The 21,348-nt window shown below is 41.0% G+C and overlaps 1 protein-coding gene across 4 annotated transcripts; it reads left to right on the top strand.

Annotated features, from left to right (window-relative positions):
- The first annotated feature begins 6,658 nt into the window (after nucleotides 1-6,658).
- LOC121783217 (ras-related protein RABA5a-like) lies at nucleotides 6,659-15,746 on the top strand. Of its 4 annotated transcripts, none has more exons than XM_042181225.1 (4): nucleotides 6,659-7,078; nucleotides 14,145-14,234; nucleotides 14,352-15,052; nucleotides 15,236-15,746. In XM_042181225.1, exons 3-4 carry the CDS (start codon nucleotides 14,716-14,718, stop codon nucleotides 15,565-15,567), a joined length of 669 nt encoding a protein of 222 aa, XP_042037159.1. In that variant the 5' UTR covers nucleotides 6,659-7,078; nucleotides 14,145-14,234; nucleotides 14,352-14,715; the 3' UTR covers nucleotides 15,568-15,746. The 4 variants fall into 4 exon arrangements, with proteins under 4 accessions (XP_042037159.1, XP_042037157.1, XP_042037160.1 ...); XM_042181223.1 differs by lacking the exon at nucleotides 14,145-14,234 and adding an exon at nucleotides 7,179-7,332 and having other exon boundaries at nucleotides 14,699-15,052; XM_042181226.1 differs by lacking the exon at nucleotides 14,145-14,234 and having other exon boundaries at nucleotides 14,699-15,052.
- The last annotated feature ends 5,602 nt before the right edge of the window (nucleotides 15,747-21,348 follow it).

The following is a 21,348-nucleotide window of genomic DNA, read 5'->3' as shown; positions in this document are numbered from 1 at the left end:
AGGAATTGTGCAAAATAATAGGAGTAAGTGTCTAATAAAGTATATAGTATAATAAACGCTATTAATTAGAAACAATGACAATCCATGCTATCAAGGTTATATGAATTCTATGTTGTTAGATTGGTTACATGAAGAAGATGAAGTAGTTGGTTGTTAGGATTCAAATCTAAAAGTTGCTTTTCACAGCTTTCAGTGGTGGACCTACTCAGAGCCATGGGGTCCCATGGAAACTCCGTACATTTTACGTATTAGTATATGTATATTGACACTAATAACATTTTTCTTTGTGGAGTGATGCAAAAAAGAGGCAAAATGAGCAAGAATTGGTAGAAAAAGTGGGAAAACGCCATACTGCCTAAGCTGTTAGGGCACCCGCAACGCTGTGCCGTTGCGGTTCCTATGCCGTTCCGGCGGAACGGTTCCGCAGCGGCACGCGTTGCGGGGTGCGTTCCGTCGCCGTTCCGTGCCGTCGCCATTCCTATGCCGTGCCGCGTTCCGTTCCGGAGGAACGCGGAACGGAACGTTCCGCCACGCGCCGAGACGACGTGGCGACCTCCCATTCGACGCGTGCAGCCCACTCGCTGCCCCGCGAGTGGGCTTCGTCCGGTGACGCAATAATTAATTTTTTTTAAAAAAATTCGAATTTAATAAATAAAAAAAAATTTTGCAACGGTAATGAGACCGTTTTTTTTATATCCGTTTTTTTTTTTTTTAATTTTTATTTTATTTATTTACTCTATAAATACTCCTATTTCATACTCATTTCAATCACAAACACACATCTATTCCTCTCTATTTCCACCCCAATTTTCATCTCAAACCAACTATATTTTCCTTCTCCCAAATTTAATCAAACTAATGGATCCTTATGAACAAATGCGTCAAATATTGGAACAATCACTTGAAGAAGATCGACGACGGGAGGCGGAAGAAGCCGCGCCACCCCAACGACGCTCCCGTACGTACATCCATCGTAACCGGGAGGAAGCCGCCGCAAGGTTAGTACGCGACTACTTCTGCGATAACCCGGTTTGGGGAGATACGTACTTCCGTCGCCGTTTCCGCATGGGGAAACCGTTATTTCTCCACATCGCGAATACTTTGGCAGCCCGGGAAGAGTTCTTCCAGGAAGGGTTCGACGCGGTCGGCCGTCCCAGCCACACGACGCTGCAGAAATGTATTGCAGCAATCCGCCAGCTTGCGACTGGACAAACGGCCGACATGTTCGACGAATACCTCCACATCGGAGACAGCACTGGGCGAATGTGCTTGCTCAAATTCTGCCAAGGCGTCCGGGCAGCCTTCACCGACGAATTTCTCCGAAGGCCAAGCACGACCGATTGTCAGTTCCTGCTCAACCTTCACGAAACAGTGCACGGATTCCCCGGGATGCTCGGCAGCGTCGATTGCATGCACTGGCAATGGAAGAATTACCCGGTGGCGTGGAAGGGGTCCTACACGAGCGGCCACAAAGGCACCCACCCAACCGTTATACTTGAGGCCGTTGCCGACTACCTCCTTTGGATCTGGCACGCGTACTTCGGGGTCCCCGGGTCGAACAACGACGTAAACGTGCTCCACCAGTCCGACCTCTTGACCAAAGTTTTGGATGGTAAAGCGCCGACCATCAACTTCGTCGCCAACAACCGGCTTTATAAAATGGGGTACTATCTCGCCGATGGCATCTACCCGAAGTGGCCTACCTTCGTGAAGACGTGCAGTGGGTCTGCGAACCCAAAGCAGACTCTTTTTGCGCAGAAGCAGGAGGCTGCTCGCAAGGATGTGGAGAGGGCGTTCGGGGTTCTCCAAGCGCGCTTCAACATCATCAAAGCCCCGGCTCGTACGTGGTTCATGGAAAATATGGTCGACATCATGTATACGTGTATAATCTTGCACAACATGATTGTCCAAGACGAAGGACCCGAGGCGGGAAATTGGTTCGACGACGAATCCCCCGGAAGCTCAACCGCAAGTAGTCTGCCTCGAAGTGGAGCGCATCCGTCTATACAAGAACGGTTATCTATTCGTGCAAGGACACGCGACTCTAATGCCCACACCCAACTCCAACATGATCTAATTGAGCACATTTAGGCAAATTTTGGCGGATGAAATTATTAAAATTGTGTACTTTTATTTTTTTTAGGATTTTAATTGTGTGTTTTTTATTTTTTTACGTTTAAGTTGTAATTTTTTTTAATGTTGTGTGTTTTTTTAATAAAGTGTGTTTGTTTTTTAAAGTGTGTTTATTTAAATTGAATTGGGTTGGAAATAAAAAAAAATGAAATTGAATGAATAGTAATTTAAGGAACGGTTAAGGAACGGTTAAGGAACGGAGGGTTGCAGGTTCCGTTCCTTAGTTAAGGAATGGAGTAAAAAAGTACAGTGGGGCCCTCAAATAGTGGTTTAAGGAACGGTATAGGAACGGTATAGGAACAGCGTTGTGGATGGCCTTAGCTTGCCAATCTGGATCCGCAGGAAAATTGCATAAAGCCAATTAAGCACAATTACAAGAAAGCTCCCTTGTTGCTACACGTGTCCACATCCGTCCCTAGGGCATGAGAAAGGGGAATTATCCTTTTTCTTAATGAAAAATTGTAACAAAAATACTTAACTTAGCTTTTGACCAACAACCTCTTATCACTTTAGTTTAGTTTTAGTTAATTTCCTTTCTAGAAAACCGAGTCAACTTTATTTTACCCAATTAATACCCGCAAGTGTACGTGGTTATTGTAGCATTTAGCAAGCAAAAGTATATCGTATCCCACAGAGACAGTTAAGTGTAAACCTAAGTACCACTAACAAATTTCAACTACTATCCAGACAATCAGGAAATTTTGGGTTTTAAAACTAACAACTACTAAAAGCATATAAATTCAGAGATTAAATTAAAACACTTAAACAAGAAAGCAATTAAGCAAGTTGTATAAGATGATGGAGAAATATGCAGAATTCAAGGATCCGATGCATAATCCATAGTCTAACCCAATTGAAATAGATTTACCATTTAAAGTCTCCAGAATTGTTGAATCAATCACGATTATAGATTAAACCCCCTCCCGAGGTGAGAAATCCGTAGATTAGGTGTAATAATTGAAGTCCCCTTCTAATTCTTAGACCTAACTCCTAACAATTTGATTAGATTAATGATCCCACTCAAAATCTCAACTCTCTCGAGTTCTATTGAATTAAGGCGTGAATTATTCCTCTTTCAAGATTAAATATTTCATCTCCCGATTACTCTAAGAAACCCTACACTCCCAATTGGTGATCAAGCAATTGATAGGAAAAAGCACAAGAATAATTCAAACAATTGCAAGAGCAAGATAAAACGAAATCAATTGGATTAAAACTATGAATCAATGCATCTTCATCAAGAATTCTACATGAAAGGTTTAGTTACTCATCTTCAAAGTAGAAAACAAACAAAAACTCAGGGAAACAACGGAATTCATGATACGGATTACAATTGGCGGAGGAATTGAAGCTTGAATCTCCAATCTTCTTCCAAGAGTGCTTCCTAGAGAAAGAGAGTGGGTTTTTGCGTCTGGGAGAGAATGATATGAACCTTAGGTTTTTTCTCCTTTTAATCCCCATTAAAAATCGCGTTTTTGGCATAAAAATACGCCAAAACAACGTACCCGGCCGGGTGGAATTATAAAGGATAAAAATCACCCGGCCGGGTGATGATTTTCGACCAGTTTCTGACCTTCCAGCGCTCAATTCGCGACACCCGACCGGGTGGAATTATAGGGTAACAATTCACCCGGCCGCGTGAGATTTTCTGGACAGCGTAGTGTTTGTAAAACGACCATAACTTCTTATACAGAGCTCCGATAGATGTGTTTAAGATACCCACGCAAAGCTATTTCGAAGACGAAGAGAATGATATGCATTGGGGGTTGATTGGAATTCAAAATCTCCAATAAAATTGTCTCAAATCAAGGCTGCTGCACATCCACCTATTTTGCACCTTTTTATACACATTCTTAACAAAATGGTCAACATACCAACATAATAGAGAAGTAGATATAAACACGCCTAATAATAGACGATATATGCTCAAATTCATACAAAACCACCCTCTAAAACCATGTAAAATCCAAGTATGTCAAAAACTTTTCTCTCTTTCTTAGAAAGTTCTAGAGATTTCAAACTCAAGGCTGACAAGATCTTTATTCATCATGGGTTAAAGTAGCAGTAATTTAGTAGTACTCCCTCCATTCCGGCTAAGATGACATATTTCTTGGCCATCACGGGATTTTAGTAGTTATTGGTTAATGTGTTTAATTGGAGAGAAAAAATGTGGATGTAAGAATTAAAATAGTGAGAGAAAGAAATATTAGTATTTTAATAGGAGTGAGAAAAAGTGGTTAGGGCGTATTAATTGGAGAGAGAAAGTTTCTAAAAAGGAAATGTGTCATCTTAGTTGGGACAAACTAAAAAGGAAAATGTGTCATCTTAAGTGGGACGGAGGGAGTAGTATTTATTTTCTCTAGTTGCTTGTTCTTAACTTTTGAAGTTCTTTTGCACATTTCTCACTCTTAGTTATTGTTGTTGGTCTTGTTTTAGAAGCTTATTTCAAGTAGTTATTGCTCCAAGTGTTTGTGCATTTAATGTGTTTTTAAGTTTAGTTCTTGTTTGATATTTCGGTTTTACTTGTTGGTTTACTCTAATATTTGTTACTTTCTTGTTTAGTTAAAACTTCTTTCAAGCTTTTTAAAATCAGTTTCTCAAGCATATTCTTAGTTATTTTATACTCCCTCCGTCCGCGAATAAGAGTCCCGTTTTTCCATTTTAGTCTGTCCGCGAATAGGAGTCCGGTTCACTTTTCAAAAATGCCAATTTTTATATTATATCTGTTGTTTCTTAGGTTAAAATCTGTGTTCATATTGTAAATCATCCATTTTTCACTTCCATTATCTTCTTTCATAATTTATAACTTGGCCAAAAATGTGAAATCTGTCTCATATTAATATATTGTGGAGTGAAATTGTTATTTATTACACTGATAATTTTTGTGAAAGTTTGTGAAATTGTCATATTTGATGGCGCCTCTTTGTGACATCACCTATTAGGCCGATAGACGGTCTGGTAGGGGGTGTTACAATAACAACCCGACTACAGAATGTAATTCATCAACCCGACTCTCGAGTAAATCGCATTCTTCACTCTTCACAAGTAGTTTTTCTTTAAGGATTCGTTCCAAAACAATTTTAGATTTCAACTCCTCTTCTATGTTATATTTTTCATGCTTCAACCTCTGAAACTATCTTGGTTTCGGGATAAACATGAATAAAGTCAATGAAAGAATTGACATCATCATTATTTAAAATGAAACACATAATCAACTCCAAAACGGTGTTGCTGCATTAAGTCCTGAATATCTTTCCGGATTAGCATCGGTCCTCGACAACACAACCTCAGCCTCAATCCCGTGTTTGCAAAGCACTTGATCCATCTGAGGCCAAGTCCTACTAGAGCTACAATTATGGGAAGAAGAAGAAGAAGAAGACATTCCCTCAACGACTTTAAAACTGATATAAACAAATGCAATAACACATTCTTACATCAACTACAAGGAAAATGCATATATTCTCAAAGGAAAATCGATATATACATAGGTTCTTCATTATGCAAGAAATAAGAAAAATTTCAAACACATGTTAGGTCCTAGCTTCAATGAAGACAATACACAAAAATTACACTAGTCCAGTAAAATCGATATATACATACATCCTAGCTTCAATAAAGACAACATAAAATCAATGTTCCAAAGTTGATGTATTGCAAAAATTCTTCTATCTCACTAGACAAACCTTAGAAATAAGGATGATTCATGCATGATTTATGGGATTTCCCTCTACGAACGCTAGAAATGGGGGAGATCTGTGCGTGATTTATGCTAGATATTCTTCACCCTAAACTCGACGAATGTTCTTCCATCCCACTCAACAAGTTTTTCAATCTTTGATTCAGTTCATGATTTATGCGTTTTCACCAACTGAACATCGTTGTATTCATGTTTTAAAACAAGTCCACGTATGTGCCGCAGGACCAATTTTATCAGAAAAACTCATGATCGGGTCTGGTTAGGAAAAGTACACGCCTCGCATAAATTTGTAATATATAATAAACTAATTCTGAAGTCCACGGGATATAACAGAAAGTGGTCAAACTTCATGATTTTGCCGACTGTTATTCCTAATACTAAGAGCATCTCCAAGGGGAGATGTAAATGAAGATATAAAGTCTTATAACTATTTTGTCTTCTTTTCATGAGAAATCATTCTCCAATGAGAAATGCATTGAGAATGTATCATACATTTTCCCATTTTGAAGATGTATTTTTACATCTCAATCAGTGGACAAGGAAAATCTTATAACTATCATATTTACTTACTTTTCATGAAAAATCATTCTCCAAAGGGAAATGTATTATATACATTTTGTACAATTCTTTTATTTTAAAAAATAATTTAACTTTCAATATACATTTTTCTTTTTGGAATACTATATTTTCCTTTTTAAGAAGACAAATGGAGTGAAGATATACCTAATGTGGCCTAATTTTGAAATAATGTGATGTGTCGTTTTCTGTAAAACTGAGTGATATGAAGTGAATCTAATGAATATTTGTACCTAAACAGAACAGAGGAGACCTTCCTTTTCTGCATTTGTCTGTATTACCTACCTATTGGCCTCTAGCTATGGAGGTGGCACCCCACCACCCTCCCTCTCCCTCTCCCTCTCCCTCTATATAAATGTTTGACGGTTGAGTAATTGATCTCGTGGAAGATCTTTCATGTAACCTTCTTGTGTTGATTAAAATATTAGGCTGGCAGACTTTGGTAGCCCACAAAGGCCAGCAATGCTCTGCTGCCTTTCCTCATCATCCATTTCTTTCTTCTCTGTCAACAACTTCAAATCTCGCATTTCCTCTCTCGTCAAACATTGAAAAAATCTGCATCCTGAAATCCTCCACAACTCCATCTTCTTCTTCTCTGCATTGTTCATCTTGATCTGCTCTTCAAAAGGATATGACTTGAGCTCACATTTCTGAAAATTAGGGGAATCGTCGGTATGTATTTATATTTCTTCATAATATTGCTATAGGCACTATTTTTGGGTTTTTATTTTCCTCCAATAGATGAAAGTGTTGAAGTTCTGTTTCTTCTTAGGTTTTCTGGTCAACAGACAATTGAATTTGAGCGGACTTTGGTGGAAATGCTATTTTTTCTTGAAAATGTGATGCAGTATTCCTTTACCACTTGCTTTTGCTTCTAAAATGTGATTCGGCCGCGATGAATTTATTCTTCGACGAGCGTTCTTATTGTAAGAATGTGATGCTAGATTTTAAGTTTGAGATCGAATTGGTTGAATGATCATTCAAATTTTAGTGAATTGATTGATATCTGAGATCTATCTTCACATTCCTACTAGTTTTAATTAAATATACATTGCAAGTCAAATATTATGTTAATCATAGAGCTGTAAAACTTGAGTATTTTCTTCTTGAATAATGTGTTGACTGGTATAGCTAATTCGTATAATGCCCCTGCTCTAGACCCTTTGCAGAACCAATCCCCGGCCCGGATTGAGTTCAATTGTGCAGTAGAGTTTACTTGGTGGATCGTAGGTCATTTGATATAGTTGTGCTTTGAGATATTTTGTGTTAGATCGGTCTGATGACTTCTTGCCATTCTTCTATACCCGTTGTAGTTGCTTTGTATGTGTAGAACTAGTTTGCCGATTTCTTTACATCCTTTCCACTAGTTCTTTTACTTGGAATTTAGAACAATGCTAGTTAAGTACTGGAAAGCTTCAATGTGTATTGATATCATTCTTTGTGCTTATCGCTTGAACTTATTAGCTTTGACTTGTGGGCTCGTTTGTCTTAATAGCGTGGTACACAAAATTATAGCATAATGTTCTATGCTCAGATTCGTTGTCCAGCTATCCCCATCCCTATCTTGAGTTCTCAACTTCTATTTTTTTATACACAATATAAATATTTCCTGTTATGATGCTCCTTTTCATATATCACACATTATAGGCAGGTAGACTTTCACCACTTCCCGTTTCCAAATTCCCCATCCTCCCTTTTTCAATGGATGATTAGCAAGGACATCATAATGAGTTCACACTTGCATTGTGTTAAGGATAATCTCCCTAACGTGATGCCGCGATAGAGATTAGGAGTCCCGGGAGGCGAAATCCCGTCGACAACTAGGGTTTGCAAGAACGAAAAATAAAAGATAAAAAATAGGCGAAATTTCTCTGTCTTTCTTATTGATTTCAGCGCCTATTTATAATCTAAGGACCCTAGGGTTGGTTCGACTCTACGGGCCGGGAAAGAACCAACAAAGAAAACCCGACACGGAGCTTATAAATTGCTCGACCCAATTGTTCAAAAATAATACTAAAACAAAGAATAAAGTCTAGAAAATAAATTAAAAGATCCTAATCTACGCAGCCTTTCATGCACTTTATTTGGCCACGTAATCCCCGAGCCTCGTCGGCGCCTTGGGCCTCCGGGTCGACCTCCTCTGCTCCTTCCTCTCTCTCGGCGATGGTCTCCCCTGCTCCACTGTCTCGTAGTTCAGATCCGAGACCTGCTGCTCCTCCGGCTCCTCTTCCCCGCTGACGACGACGGATGGTTCATCGTGGTTGAGAGGGATCTCTGCTTCACTACCCGTATCAACTCCCCCCCCGATAAGACCAGCCTTGTCCTCAAGGCTGAGGTTCGGAAAGCGTCTACGCACAATCTCCATAGGCTCCCACGACGGGTTCTCTCCCCCATCGTCATCCCACTGGATCAGCGCTTCCTCTGTCGCCGCTCCGTCCCGCCAAACCGTGCGGCTCCCCACCCATTTCAGCGGTCTCGAAACCGGGCGACCTCGTGCGAACAAGGGCGGTAATTCCACCGCTCCCGTAGACTCTCCGAGTACGAACGGCCGCAGCAGGCTAACGTGAAACACGTTGTGCGCCCGACTGCCCTCCGGCAACCGAAGACGATACGCTACCTGCCCAATTCGTTCTATAATCTCATACGGACCAAAGAACCTTCGCGCCAATTTAGTCGAGAGAGGCTTGGCGACGGAATATTGCCGGTATTGCTGCAACTTCAGTAAGACCTGCTCGCCAACCTCAAACTCCACATGTCTTCGATGTTTATTTGCTGCAGATCGCATCCGCTGCTGTGCTCTCTCCAGATTTGCCCGCAGCGACACGATCAGCTCGCCCCTCTGGCGAATCAATGAGGCCACATCAGACGGGGTGAAGTGCGATGGTTCTGCTGCCACCAAGGGAGGGGGTTCTCGACCGTACAAGGCCTTGAACGGCGACGTTCCTAGCCCCTCGTGAAAGAAGCAATTCAATGATAATTCTGCCCAAGGCAAGAAGTTGACCCACTTGTTTGGTTTATCCGCCACGAATGCCCGTAAATACTGCTCCAGACCGCGATTCCTGACCTCCGTTTGTCCATCCGATTGCGGATGGTATGCCGTCGTGAAATGCAGTTTAGTACCACTCAAACGCAACATCTCCTCCCACACATCATTTAAGAATACCGAGTCCCTGTCCGACACCAAGGTTTTAGGGAACCCGTGGTGCTTCACCACAGTTTCAATAAAAAGGTTCGCCACTCGCAGAGCATTGAAGTGTGGCGGTAACGGTGCAAAGTGCGCATACTTAGAAAGCCTATCAACCACCACCATGATGGTGGTGAAACCTCGAGACTGGGGTAGGCACGTCACAAAGTCCATCGAGACATCCTCCCAAACCTGCGAGGGAATAGGTAACGGCTGAAGTAACCCTGCAGGCTTTTGTGTCGAATACTTCGTCGTTTGACACTCCACACAAGCCTCCACAAACGCCTTCACCTCGTTCCGCATTCCCTTCCAATAAAACTGTGCGGCAAGGCGACGGAAGGTCCTGTCAACTCCAGGGTGACCTGCCTGCGGAGTGGAGTGATGTTCTGCAATCAAAGGCAACTTTGCCGCCGATCTGTCGCCCACATAAAGTCGGCGGTTATGGTAGATGAGGCCGTCCACAAACGACAAATGGGCAGCCGCCTCACCCTTGGCGATTACTGCCCGCAACTCCTTCAAATCTGTCAAGGAATCCACTTCTGCCCGTAATAATTCCAGGATATCGGGGACCGGGTGTGCGGCCAGGGACAGAAGCGCCGCTTCACACTGGGCCCGCTCCGTCTCGCCGTCTCCGGGCTCCATATCGCGGCGTGATAGGGCGTCCGCGACCCTATTGGAAGCCCCTGGTTTGTATTCAATTCTAAATTTATACCCCATCAATTTCCTTGCGTAGAATTGTTGATCCGGAGTCTGAATAATCTGCTGCAATAATTCCTTTAGACTCCTTTGATCGCTTCGGATCACGAATTCGCGCCCCAATAAGTACTGGCGCCACTTCTGGACTGCTTCAACGATGGCGTACAACTCCTTATGATAAGTTGACGACACCCGACGTCGGGGCCCCAATTTCTTACTAAAGTAGGCCAAAGGATGTCCCTCCTGAAGAAGGACCGCTCCCACTCCGAAATCCGACGCGTCCGTCTCGATACAAAACACTTTAGAAAAATCCGGTAGGTGTAACACAGGAGCGGACGTCATAGCCTCCTTGAGGGCGACAAAGCTCTCCTCCGCTGCGGGGGTCCACGCGAAGGCGTCCTTTTTCAGTAGTTCCGTCAAAGGGCCGGCCAAAGTTGCGTAATGCGCAATAAATCTCCGATAATAACCTGTAAGACCCAAAAAACCCCGCAGCTGTTTAATGGAGGTTGGCACTGGCCATGCAACCATTGCCTTGATTTTCTCCGGGTCAGCCATCAATCGTCCCCCCGTAATCAAGTGGCCCAGATACTCCACTGTAGTACTGCCGAAAGCACACTTGGACAATTTAACAAAAAAATGATTACCCTTCAGAATGGTAAGTACCTCGTGCAGGTGTCGCACATGAGATTCCAGTGTTGGACTGTAGATCAGTATATCATCAAAGAAGACGATCACGAAAGTGCGCAGGAGTGGTCGAAAAATAGAATTCATGGCCGCCTGGAATGTGGAAGGTGCATTCGTCAATCCGAATGGCATGACCAGGAATTCAAAGTGGCCGTCGTGGGTTCGGAAGGCCGTCTTGAAGACATCATCCGTGTGCATCCGAATCTGATGATACCCCGAACGGAGATCCAGTTTGGTGAAAAACCGTGCTGAGCCCAATTCGTCGAACAACTCGTCCGATGTCGGAATAGGGAAGTGATCAGGCACCGTTGCAGTGTTCAGGGCCCTGTAGTCAATGCAGAATCGAAACGTCCCATCCTTTTTTCGAATAAGCAACACTGGGGACGAAAACGGGCTCTGACTGGGCCGGATGACGCCCGAAGCCAACATTTCCTTCACTTGGCGTTCGATTTCAGTCTTCTGGAAATATGGGTATCTGTATGGACGCACGTTGACCGGCTTTACGTTCGGCAGGAGGTGAATGCGGTGGTCGAAGGGCCTGGCCGGAGGCATTCCCGTCGGAGTGTGAAATACCTCCGCATGTGACCGCAAAACTGCCAGAATCATAGGGTCCAAGTCCGCCGGAAATTTGGGTTGATCGCCGTGCCCCTCCGGCTCGTCAGTGCCGGGAACTGCCACCAATTCGAACACCTCAGCCTCGCCGCTGAATGACAGGAGGGTGGCGAAGGTTTTGAGCGAGACCTCCTGTGCCATTGGTGACGCTACTTTTAAACAGATTGGCTCCCCATTACGCACAAATTCCAAAGTGCCCTCTACAAAATCATTCGTAACGCGGCGCATAGATTTGAGCCAAGCCAAGCCGAGAATAACATCCGGTCCGTGTATTGGGAGGATATGTAAGTCAATGACGAACACGTGCGACTGAATCACCACTCTGGTTTGCAAGCTAGCATGCGAACATACCAATGAAGCCCCGTTTCCCACATAGACTCGGAAGGGCTTGATTGCCGTCAACGGAAGTGCGAGCCTCTGCGCTACTCTGGGGTGCAAGAAATCATGCGAGCTGCCTGTATCGACTAGAATTACCACCGGGTCAGCTCCGATTGACCCGCGCAGCTCCAGCGCCTCCGGGCGTTGCCTGCCGTCAAGGGCATAAATGTGTGAGAGATCGGCCGTTATTACCTCCGGAGGTTCTTGTTGCTCAGCTGATGTATCCAAATCCTCGACCTCCTCATCCATATCGGCCCCCATAAAGGCCAAGAAAGGGCGCTTGCAAGCATGAGACGGCCCCCACTTCTCCTCGCAATAAATGCATACCCCGCGGCGGGTACGTTCTGCCCGTTGGGCCGTTGTCAAGTGGATGACTGGGAGCTTCGAATATTCCGGACCCCTTGCGTACACTGGTTTGGTGGCCGGCTGTGGTTGATGTTGGTGTTGAGGGGCGGCCAACGCCGGACCCTTCTGATCCCTGGGCTGCCATGGACGACGCTGGGGTCCCGGCTGAGGCACAGGCGGAGTGTTGCTGCTGTCAAACTCGATGGCCAGGGCCATCGCGGCCGCTACCGTTCTCGGGTGTTGGTGTTTGACCTGACTACGGACTGGTTGTTGCAGACCCGCCACGTAGATAGGTAAGAATGTTGATTCAGGAACATTAGGGATCCGATTCCGCATTGATTCAAAGGTTGCATTGTACTCCGCGAGCGATCCTGTCTGAACCAGCTTAGCAATCAAACCAAGATAATCTTCAAAACACTGCGGATCAAATCGACGTCGCACATCCTCCAAAAAATCGCCCCAGAGAACCACCGGGTTGCTAGCACGATAATTAAAAACCCACTCTGCTGCCTGATTGTCGAAGAGCATGACGACATAGTGGAGACGATACGCCTCTGGCATCATCAGATGATCAAAATAATATTGAATTCTCGCAATCCAATTCACCGCATCCGAGCCGTTGAAGCGCGGTGGTTTCATCTTGACGTCCCGCGGTTCGTCCCAAGCACGGTGGCCGCCGTGATTATGCCACGCCGGGTTATCCCACGATGTGGCCTGACGAAGCGTCGGGAGAGTGAGCCCCTGGCGGGCCCCTGGTGGCTCCCAAGCAGACGCCAAACCCGATCCTGCCTGCGGCGCAAAGCCCACAACGTCCACCTGAGCCGGCGACGCGCTAGGGTTTGGCAGCGAATTGATAGGAGAAGCAATAGGACCCGTCCCCGATGGCACCCAAGTCTGCGCTCCTGAGCGAAGAGTGTGCGTCGTCGGTATAGAAGTTACGACCGCCTGAGTCGGGAGGGAAGGCTGGACCGAACGCGGCATGGAATCTGCGAACCAGTGCGCGGGAAGACCACCGGTGTGCGTCGGCTCCGATCTGGGGGGCACCAGTCGACGGTCGAAATCATCCATTCGCGATTCGAAACGCGCCAAAGAGGCCAGTACATGCTCGAACATCGTGGCCACCGGGTCTGTTCTTGGTGCAGAATTTCCGACCGGCAATCCCACGCTGATCGGTGGGGCGGCGAACCGATTCACCGGTAATCCCGCGGTGCGGGCGGCATCCGATTCGGTAAACTCCATGAGTTCAGTGAAAGCACCAATTTGTTAAGGATAATCTCCCTAACGTGATGCCGCGATAGAGATTAGGAGTCCCGGGAGGCGAAATCCCGTCGACAACTAGGGTTTGCAAGAACGAAAAATAAAAGATAAAAAATAGGCGAAATTTCTCTGTCTTTCTTATTGATTTCAGCGCCTATTTATAATCTAAGGACCCTAGGGTTGGTTCGACTCTACGGGCCGGGAAAGAACCAACAAAGAAAACCCGACACGGAGCTTATAAATTGCTCGACCCAATTGTTCAAAAATAATACTAAAACAAAGAATAAAGTCTAGAAAATAAATTAAAAGATCCTAATCTACGCAGCCTTTCATGCACTTTATTTGGCCACGTAATCCCCGAGCCTCGTCGGCGCCTTGGGCCTCCGGGTCGACCTCCTCTGCTCCTTCCTCTCTCTCGGCGATGGTCTCCCCTGCTCCACTGTCTCGTAGTTCAGATCCGAGACCTGCTGCTCCTCCGGCTCCTCTTCCCCGCTGACGACGACGGATGGTTCATCGTGGTTGAGAGGGATCTCTGCTTCACTACCCGTATCACATTGTTACTTAATGTACCTATTTCATCAGGTGTTTGTTAAAATGAAGAAGAGGGACGCAGAATCCAAACATAGGGAAGTGCTTTGGTATGAAGGCAGATTGGGAATATCTGTTTGAGAGGTATTGCAATTATGCTCATAATTCATCTTTTTTCCAATATTCTACATGGGAGTGCTCAATAAAGACTGTTGGGATTTTACATTTCTTATGCTAAATTGATGGTTCTGCTGCCTTCAGCTTTTAACGTTGCTTGTCGGCCAGACTGGAATCTCTAAAGGAACAAGTTTACCTGCTACAATACAGAAGGTGCTTATACAAGAAAGAGTAGTGACAGATCTGCTTCTCTTCATCTTTTATATGCCAACAACCTCATCAAAGATTCCTTCCTTCATTTCTGTTCTTTATATCTATATACCCTACCTACCAAACAAAGCTTCCTCCGAGTGTCTTTATCCCCCTCCCTCTAGTTTTAAGTCTCTTTTCGAAGTGTGAACATCATATTGCTTGGCATTTAGCATCCAAAACAGTCCCTATATTCTTTCAGTAAATATACATTACAAACTATGGTTTTGTGCTCGGGACAGTGAGGGGGTGGTTGAACATGGCCTACATGGAGGATGAACAAAATGAGGATTATCTTTTTAAGATTGTCTTGATTGGTGATTCAGCTGTTGGTAAATCCAACTTGCTTGCTAGATTTGCAAGAGACGAGTTTTACCCTAATTCAAAATCTACTATCGGAGTAGAGTTCCAGACGCAAAAGATGAACATCAGTGGTAAGGAAGTTAAGGCTCAGATCTGGGACACAGCTGGGCAGGAGCGGTTTCGGGCTGTAACATCTGCATATTATAGAGGTGCAGTCGGAGCCCTCGTGGTATATGACATCAGCAGACGCCAGACTTTTGAAAGTGTCACCAGATGGCTTAACGAACTCCACAGTAAGCAATGCGACACTTAAATGAACTATTATTGCTTTGTTAGTTCGTAATCAAAAATTATTTTCTCTCATTGCTTGTATTCTTTTTTGATTGATTTCTATTTGCATGAGAGTTGAAAATTGCTGATAGAGTGTTGATAAAGTAAAGAAATTAACTTGATGAGAATGGTTGAAACTGCAACAGCTCACTCGGACATGGATGTGGTGACGATACTAGTGGGAAATAAGTCGGATATTAAAGATGCACGAGTGGTGACAACTGGCGAAGGCAAGGCCTTGGCGGAGGCACATGGTCTGTTCTTCATAGAAACATCAGCGCTAGCTTCGTCGAATGTGGCTGCTGCGTTCGAGACGGTTGTGAGAGAAATATTTAGCATTTTAAGTAGGAAAGTGATGCAATCTCAGGACCTGAAGCTTAAAGGCAGCGGTTGGTTGGCAAATGGGAAAACTGTAGTTTTACAAAGTGATGAAAAGCAGGAAGCAGGAACTAAAACAGGTTGGTGTTGTTCACAATGATTTTCAAATTGCATTTAAATTTCCAGATTCGAATTCTGATCATTTTACTCCAACTCAAAAGCATAGGCCCTCTTCTTTATAGTAATTGTGTAAATGAATTGGATGGCTTAAGATACTTCAATTTTTTGGTTGACTGTCACAAAGCCCCTTCTCTAATTGTACTATTAATATTGTGAAAACTTTGTTTATTTTGAAAGTGAGCACATATTCCCATCCTACTTATTGTTGATGGGCGTGGGTATAAATTGGTGCTCTTTTCCTTGTGATTTGTACATTACTTTTATCTCTAAGTCTTATGTGGTCCTATCTGATCCAAGGCATGCATTCATGGGACCTCATATTCTGATCTTACATTTAGTTTCCATTGATGTCATGATATGACTTGGAAAAGACCCCATATTTTTATACTCCTTCCGTCCTAGGGAAGATTAAATTCTTTGTGTGGCATGATATTTTATAAATTATTATGCTATGTGTTAAGCAAAAAAAAGAAAAAAATATGGGAAGGAAGATGACCTCTTTCGTTAGTGACATGCAATTTTATGCATTGTTATTTTGTATGATATGCAAAAAGAGAATAAAATAGGAGAAAATAAAGTAGATATAAAAGTGATTCTATTTTTAGTTATGGATCATCTTGCAAATCTAAAAGAAAAGTGGTCAAGTGCACCATCATCTTTGTTGCAATGGAGAAAGTTACCCACCGGCCTACTTGCCATCCCTATATTGTAATAGATGATACCTCTTTTTTCTAATGTAGTAAGACCAAAAAAAAAAAAAACTTATACCTCATATCTCTAATCCAGCAATTTTAATTTTACTTTTTCATTTAATCATTATCAAACTTTAAATTAAATTATATTATAAATAATAAAATCACTCTATTAAAAATTGCTATACAATTATAAAAGTGATATGTATTTGTATTAATAGGTGTCTCAAATTTCTATTTTAGGATGTTTACAATTAAATATTTCACTTCTATTTACTATTACTATTTTCGATAAATTAACCACGCATTTTATTATAAAACTTATATTTAAAAATTGAATCTATATTTTATATAAAAAATTTTCGTTCACTTATCTTCGGTTGGATTGAACCAACTCAAAATAGACTTGTGATTATTATGGGTGGCTCCAAGCACTCTTTATAAGGAAAAAGTTTTCTAGGCCCACCAAAGCCATGGATGAAATCTCTGTACGTCCAAAAAAGCAAATTATGTCTACTAAAATTGTTACACAATATACAAAAAAATTGGGGAAAACCAGTCTAGTAAAGATCTGAATGTTTTTGAAATGATCATCACGACTTCACGCTCCTCTTTGCTTTTAATTTGACTCATAATTGCTACCAATAGAATAGTTATAACACAGAATATTATAAGTAATTTCATTTTGTGGCCCGTTCTCACTACATTAGGACTTGTTCACTTAGTCATTTAGAAAAATTCATATTTATAACTAGGACATAATTGAATATGGATGGCCCACCAATTAATGGATCAAATATGTTCATTCGGTATATGAGATTTGGGTGAGTTATCATGTGGGCCCCACCAATTCTGGTTAACTTTCAAGCATAGAATTGAAAATCACGTGCTTTGGAAGTTTTAAAACTGGAGAATGTTTAGATGAATAGTGCGGACCGTGTTTTATATATTGGGCTTCACAGTTTCATAACTTAAAAGTTGAACACCCATATTTCACCAGTTTTGAGCCCAAAACTGGTCAAAACCGACAAAGTGAACGATTCCTAAATGTAAAAGTAGTTATAACACACTATATTACTATCATTTTGTGGCATTTTCTTACGACATTAAATGTATTACGTCTACTAGCCTAATCTACAACAACTACTCAAGCGTTTTACATAGATTCCTAGTTTCAAAAAGAGAAATGTTTTAGAGATATAATGGCAATGCCATAATAGGGTCTAATTAGTAATTTTATATAACATTTTATTTATGATTAAATTTATATTTTGTACAAATACCTTATTACCCTTTTGTGTAATCAATCATTTGTAGAATTGAGTATGTACGAGTTACTCCAACATCTTAAACAAGGATGGCTTTGATTATGGAAATTTTATGTGAATAAATATGGAAGGTTAGAGAGGCGGGACCATATTTGACTTTGTCCCATAAATTTATCACCTTTTTTTCCCGTAATTAACTTAAATATTTTTGCAATGTGCTTCAAAAATAGAAAAAGAATAAAAAGCATAAAAAAAGTTTCATCAATTTATTTTAAAACCAAAAAAATATTAAAAAAATACAATTTTTTAAATACTAAACGTTCTAATACTTTAATAAATTTATAGAAATATTAGTATTTTTTTAATTGTTAATTTTTTTTAATCGTCAATCAAACCTTGATAAAAAAAACAATCATATGTTCTTATATCATATAATTTAATATTTTATCTTTTTATTCATAAAATATTAGAATTTTAGTTCAATCCCGCATATGTTCGGGCCAACCCGTTCGGGTTGTCGGGCCATTCGGGTACGGGCTATTTGGGTTATGATTTTTTCGGGTTATAAAAGTTCGACCCTAACCCTAACCCTTCGGGTTTCGGGCTAACCCACCGGGTTATTCGGGCCAATGCGTATTTTTAATTCTTTTAATATTTTCAAAAAAATAATATGTATTTTAAATTTTCTTTAATTATATACCTATTTTTAATTAATCATTCAACAATGAAATACGTATTTTTAATTTTCTTTAATATTTTTAAAAAAGATTAAGTTATTTAAATTTAAATAACTTATTCATTACATAATTATTTACAAAATATCTATCAATAGTATGTTTATGTTTATGTATTTAAAACATAAATCAACACTTTGTTTCACAATTCAAACATAAATCAATTCGTAGAAAATTAAATAAAATTTTCAGAACGTTAGAGGTGCATCGTAGATGTAACAAAAATATTTTGAATTGTTAAAGAGTGAATTATCAAGATGCTAGCTAATTGGAGTAACTCTAAGTTTTCTTGAATTATGATTGGTCAAATTTAATTTATTCCAGCTGTAAATAAGTCAAATAATAATTTATCTTTGTTTTAAGAATCATCAAAGTACGCATAATTCAATGACGAAGCGGCGTCAAAACACTTTGCACTATTATATTGGAAATATACTAAAAGAAAGCTTTTATATACGAGTATTTATGAATCCATGAACCACATAGTGATTTTTTTTCGTGATCTTATATAGTCGGTTGACGTATTTGGATTTTGCATGGTTTTAGAGGGTTGTCTTGGATGATTTTGATTATATTTCTATATTTTGGTATGTTTACATCTTTGTTGAGAAATGATAGAAAATGTACACAAAATATGTGGATGTGCAGCAGCCTTGTTTGAGTCAATGTTTCTCGCAATTTTGAAGTCTGATAAACCTCTAATACATATCATTCTCTTCTTCTTCGAAAGAGCTTCGCGTGGATATATTGCACGCCTCAATCGGAGCTTTGTAGAGAAAGTTATGACCGTTACAAAAACTGCTCGCTGTGCAGAAGCCTTCAATCCGACGGGCCGACCCGTAACCCGAATGGGTCAGCCCGCCTAACCCGACAACCCGAACGGGTCAGCCCGAATGGCCCGATTTTAAATTCGGGCTGCGAAATTACAACCCTAACCCTGTATTTTTATCGGGTTATTCGGGCCGACCCGCGGGTTCGGGTTACATTGACATCCCTATGTGCAACAAATCAAAATTTTTAGTTCTTTTGATTTTAATTCTTTACTTTAGAAAATTTTTATTTTTTTAATTCCAAAATTTTGGAATATTACTTAGAACATTGATAAAAAAAAAATAAACACGTGTTTTTAACTCATCTACTTAATTTTTTATAAAGATATAAAGTTAATATTTTCTCTTTTTTCTAAGATATATAGAGTTCCTATGCAACAACTTTAAATCTATAGTATACTATATTAATACTGATATTAATTGAGTCTACCATTTCATTTTAAGAATTTTATGTTTTTCATTACTTACTGAAAGAGCAGGTTTGCGTAGGTGTCGTGTAAACAAGGACGTATCCTACTGATCAGGATGAAGAATTCCCTGCTAAGCCTAAAACCTGGTATCAATAATTCCTCAACCCTCTTCTACTGGGTAGTATAGTGAAGGTAGGGGTCGAGTCCCACAGAGATGAATGCGTTTTGGGAATTGTGGTGATATTCTGGAAAGGTTTGGTTAGCTACCACGCTTTGGGTTGAGACTTATCTAGGCTGGAATTTAAAGGTGGTATCCTACTGGTTAGGAGGTGTGAGAGGATTCTGATATGCAGCTGTGTACGTGGACATGGTGAAACAGAAAATATTCGAAAAGTACTGGGTTTCTATTTTGGGCTAAACAGAATATCAGAAGGTAGTGGTAGTTGTGGTGACTAGGCTGACAGATCTGTAGGGTACCGGCTGAAAAGGTAGAAAAAGTAAAGGACAAAAGCAAAAGTAACTAAAAAGTAAAAGTGGTCCCAAACTTGGATGTGGATGTTATCTTCTTCGACATGAATAAACTCAGATCACAATCTCAGATTTCATGGACGAGAAACACAGATTAACAAACTTCACAGCTCAGATCTACAATTAAAACTTCGAATCAAAAGATTGAACACTGAAACTGCAATTATGCTTACTGGTCAACGTGCAAGGTGACAGAATAACGTAAACTCGGATTTCACACTAAGACACTTCTGAAAAATAAATCTAAACAGCTGGTGTGTAAATTCAGGTTTATTATAATAAGATAAAATAACACTCAAGTTCAATTAATTAACCCAAAAATTACTACTTCGCTGCAAGACTACAGGATCGTGTGTAGTAAATTAAGGTGTCGATCCACAGGGAATGAAACGATTATTTAATTCCAAAACACAGAAAAGACATAAAAAAAGATATTTTGGTTTGATGATTTTGATTAAAGACCATGCAAAAACAATTACAAGGAATTAAACAAGCAAGACGACTTAAGAGAAGAACATGTTACTCCAAACACTCATGGATAATACAATGATTTATTCTCATATCCAACTTTATCTTATGAATTACGGGACTTTACTAAAAATTCACGATGCTAGCACTAAACATGCTAGACATACAAAAGTTCAAGAATAGTTGAACATATATTCAATAAACCAATCTTCATTAATCTAAGAATCCTATGGATGCGCGAGAATCCAAGATCAACTACTATAAGCTCATGAAATCCATTAACACATTATCGTCTAAACAACTCTAATTGATAATTCATCACCACAAGGATCTATCCTATTCAAAGTTAAAGAGACATTTGATTAGAATTATGGAACTACTACTAATGATGCACCAAAAGTAATAGATTCAAACAAGGAAATTGTGATGACGACGATCATAAGATAAAGAAGAACATAGTATAAATCAAACAATTAATTCATCCATCTACATGTTTGGAGCAACAATGGAGTTCTTAGCCTAGCATTTCCACACTAGAGAAAATAATAAATGGAGAGTCAACAATTAAAACCATGGAATACAAATCCAAGAAATGTTTGACTTGGTTCTTCCTTCTTCAAACTCGTGCTTCTCCAATTCTCAATTCTTTTCTGACGTGCTCTCCAGATTCGTCCCTCTCTCCGCTCTCCAGCACCATCCGTTTCCTTTTTCTTTTTATTTCCCCAGCAAAACTGCCGAGAAAACTGCTGAAATGCAGTTGAACCACCAAACGCCCGACCGGGCGAAATTAGAAGGGATAATTGCCCGACCGGGCGAAAGGCTTCTGGATGG

The sequence above is a fragment of the Salvia splendens genome, chromosome 21 (assembly GCF_004379255.2).
Source record: "Salvia splendens isolate huo1 chromosome 21, SspV2, whole genome shotgun sequence".
NCBI classification, from domain to species: Eukaryota; Viridiplantae; Streptophyta; class Magnoliopsida; order Lamiales; family Lamiaceae; genus Salvia; species Salvia splendens.
Note: the sequence above shows the minus strand (reverse complement) of the source record. Positions and strands in the feature narration are given on the sequence as shown.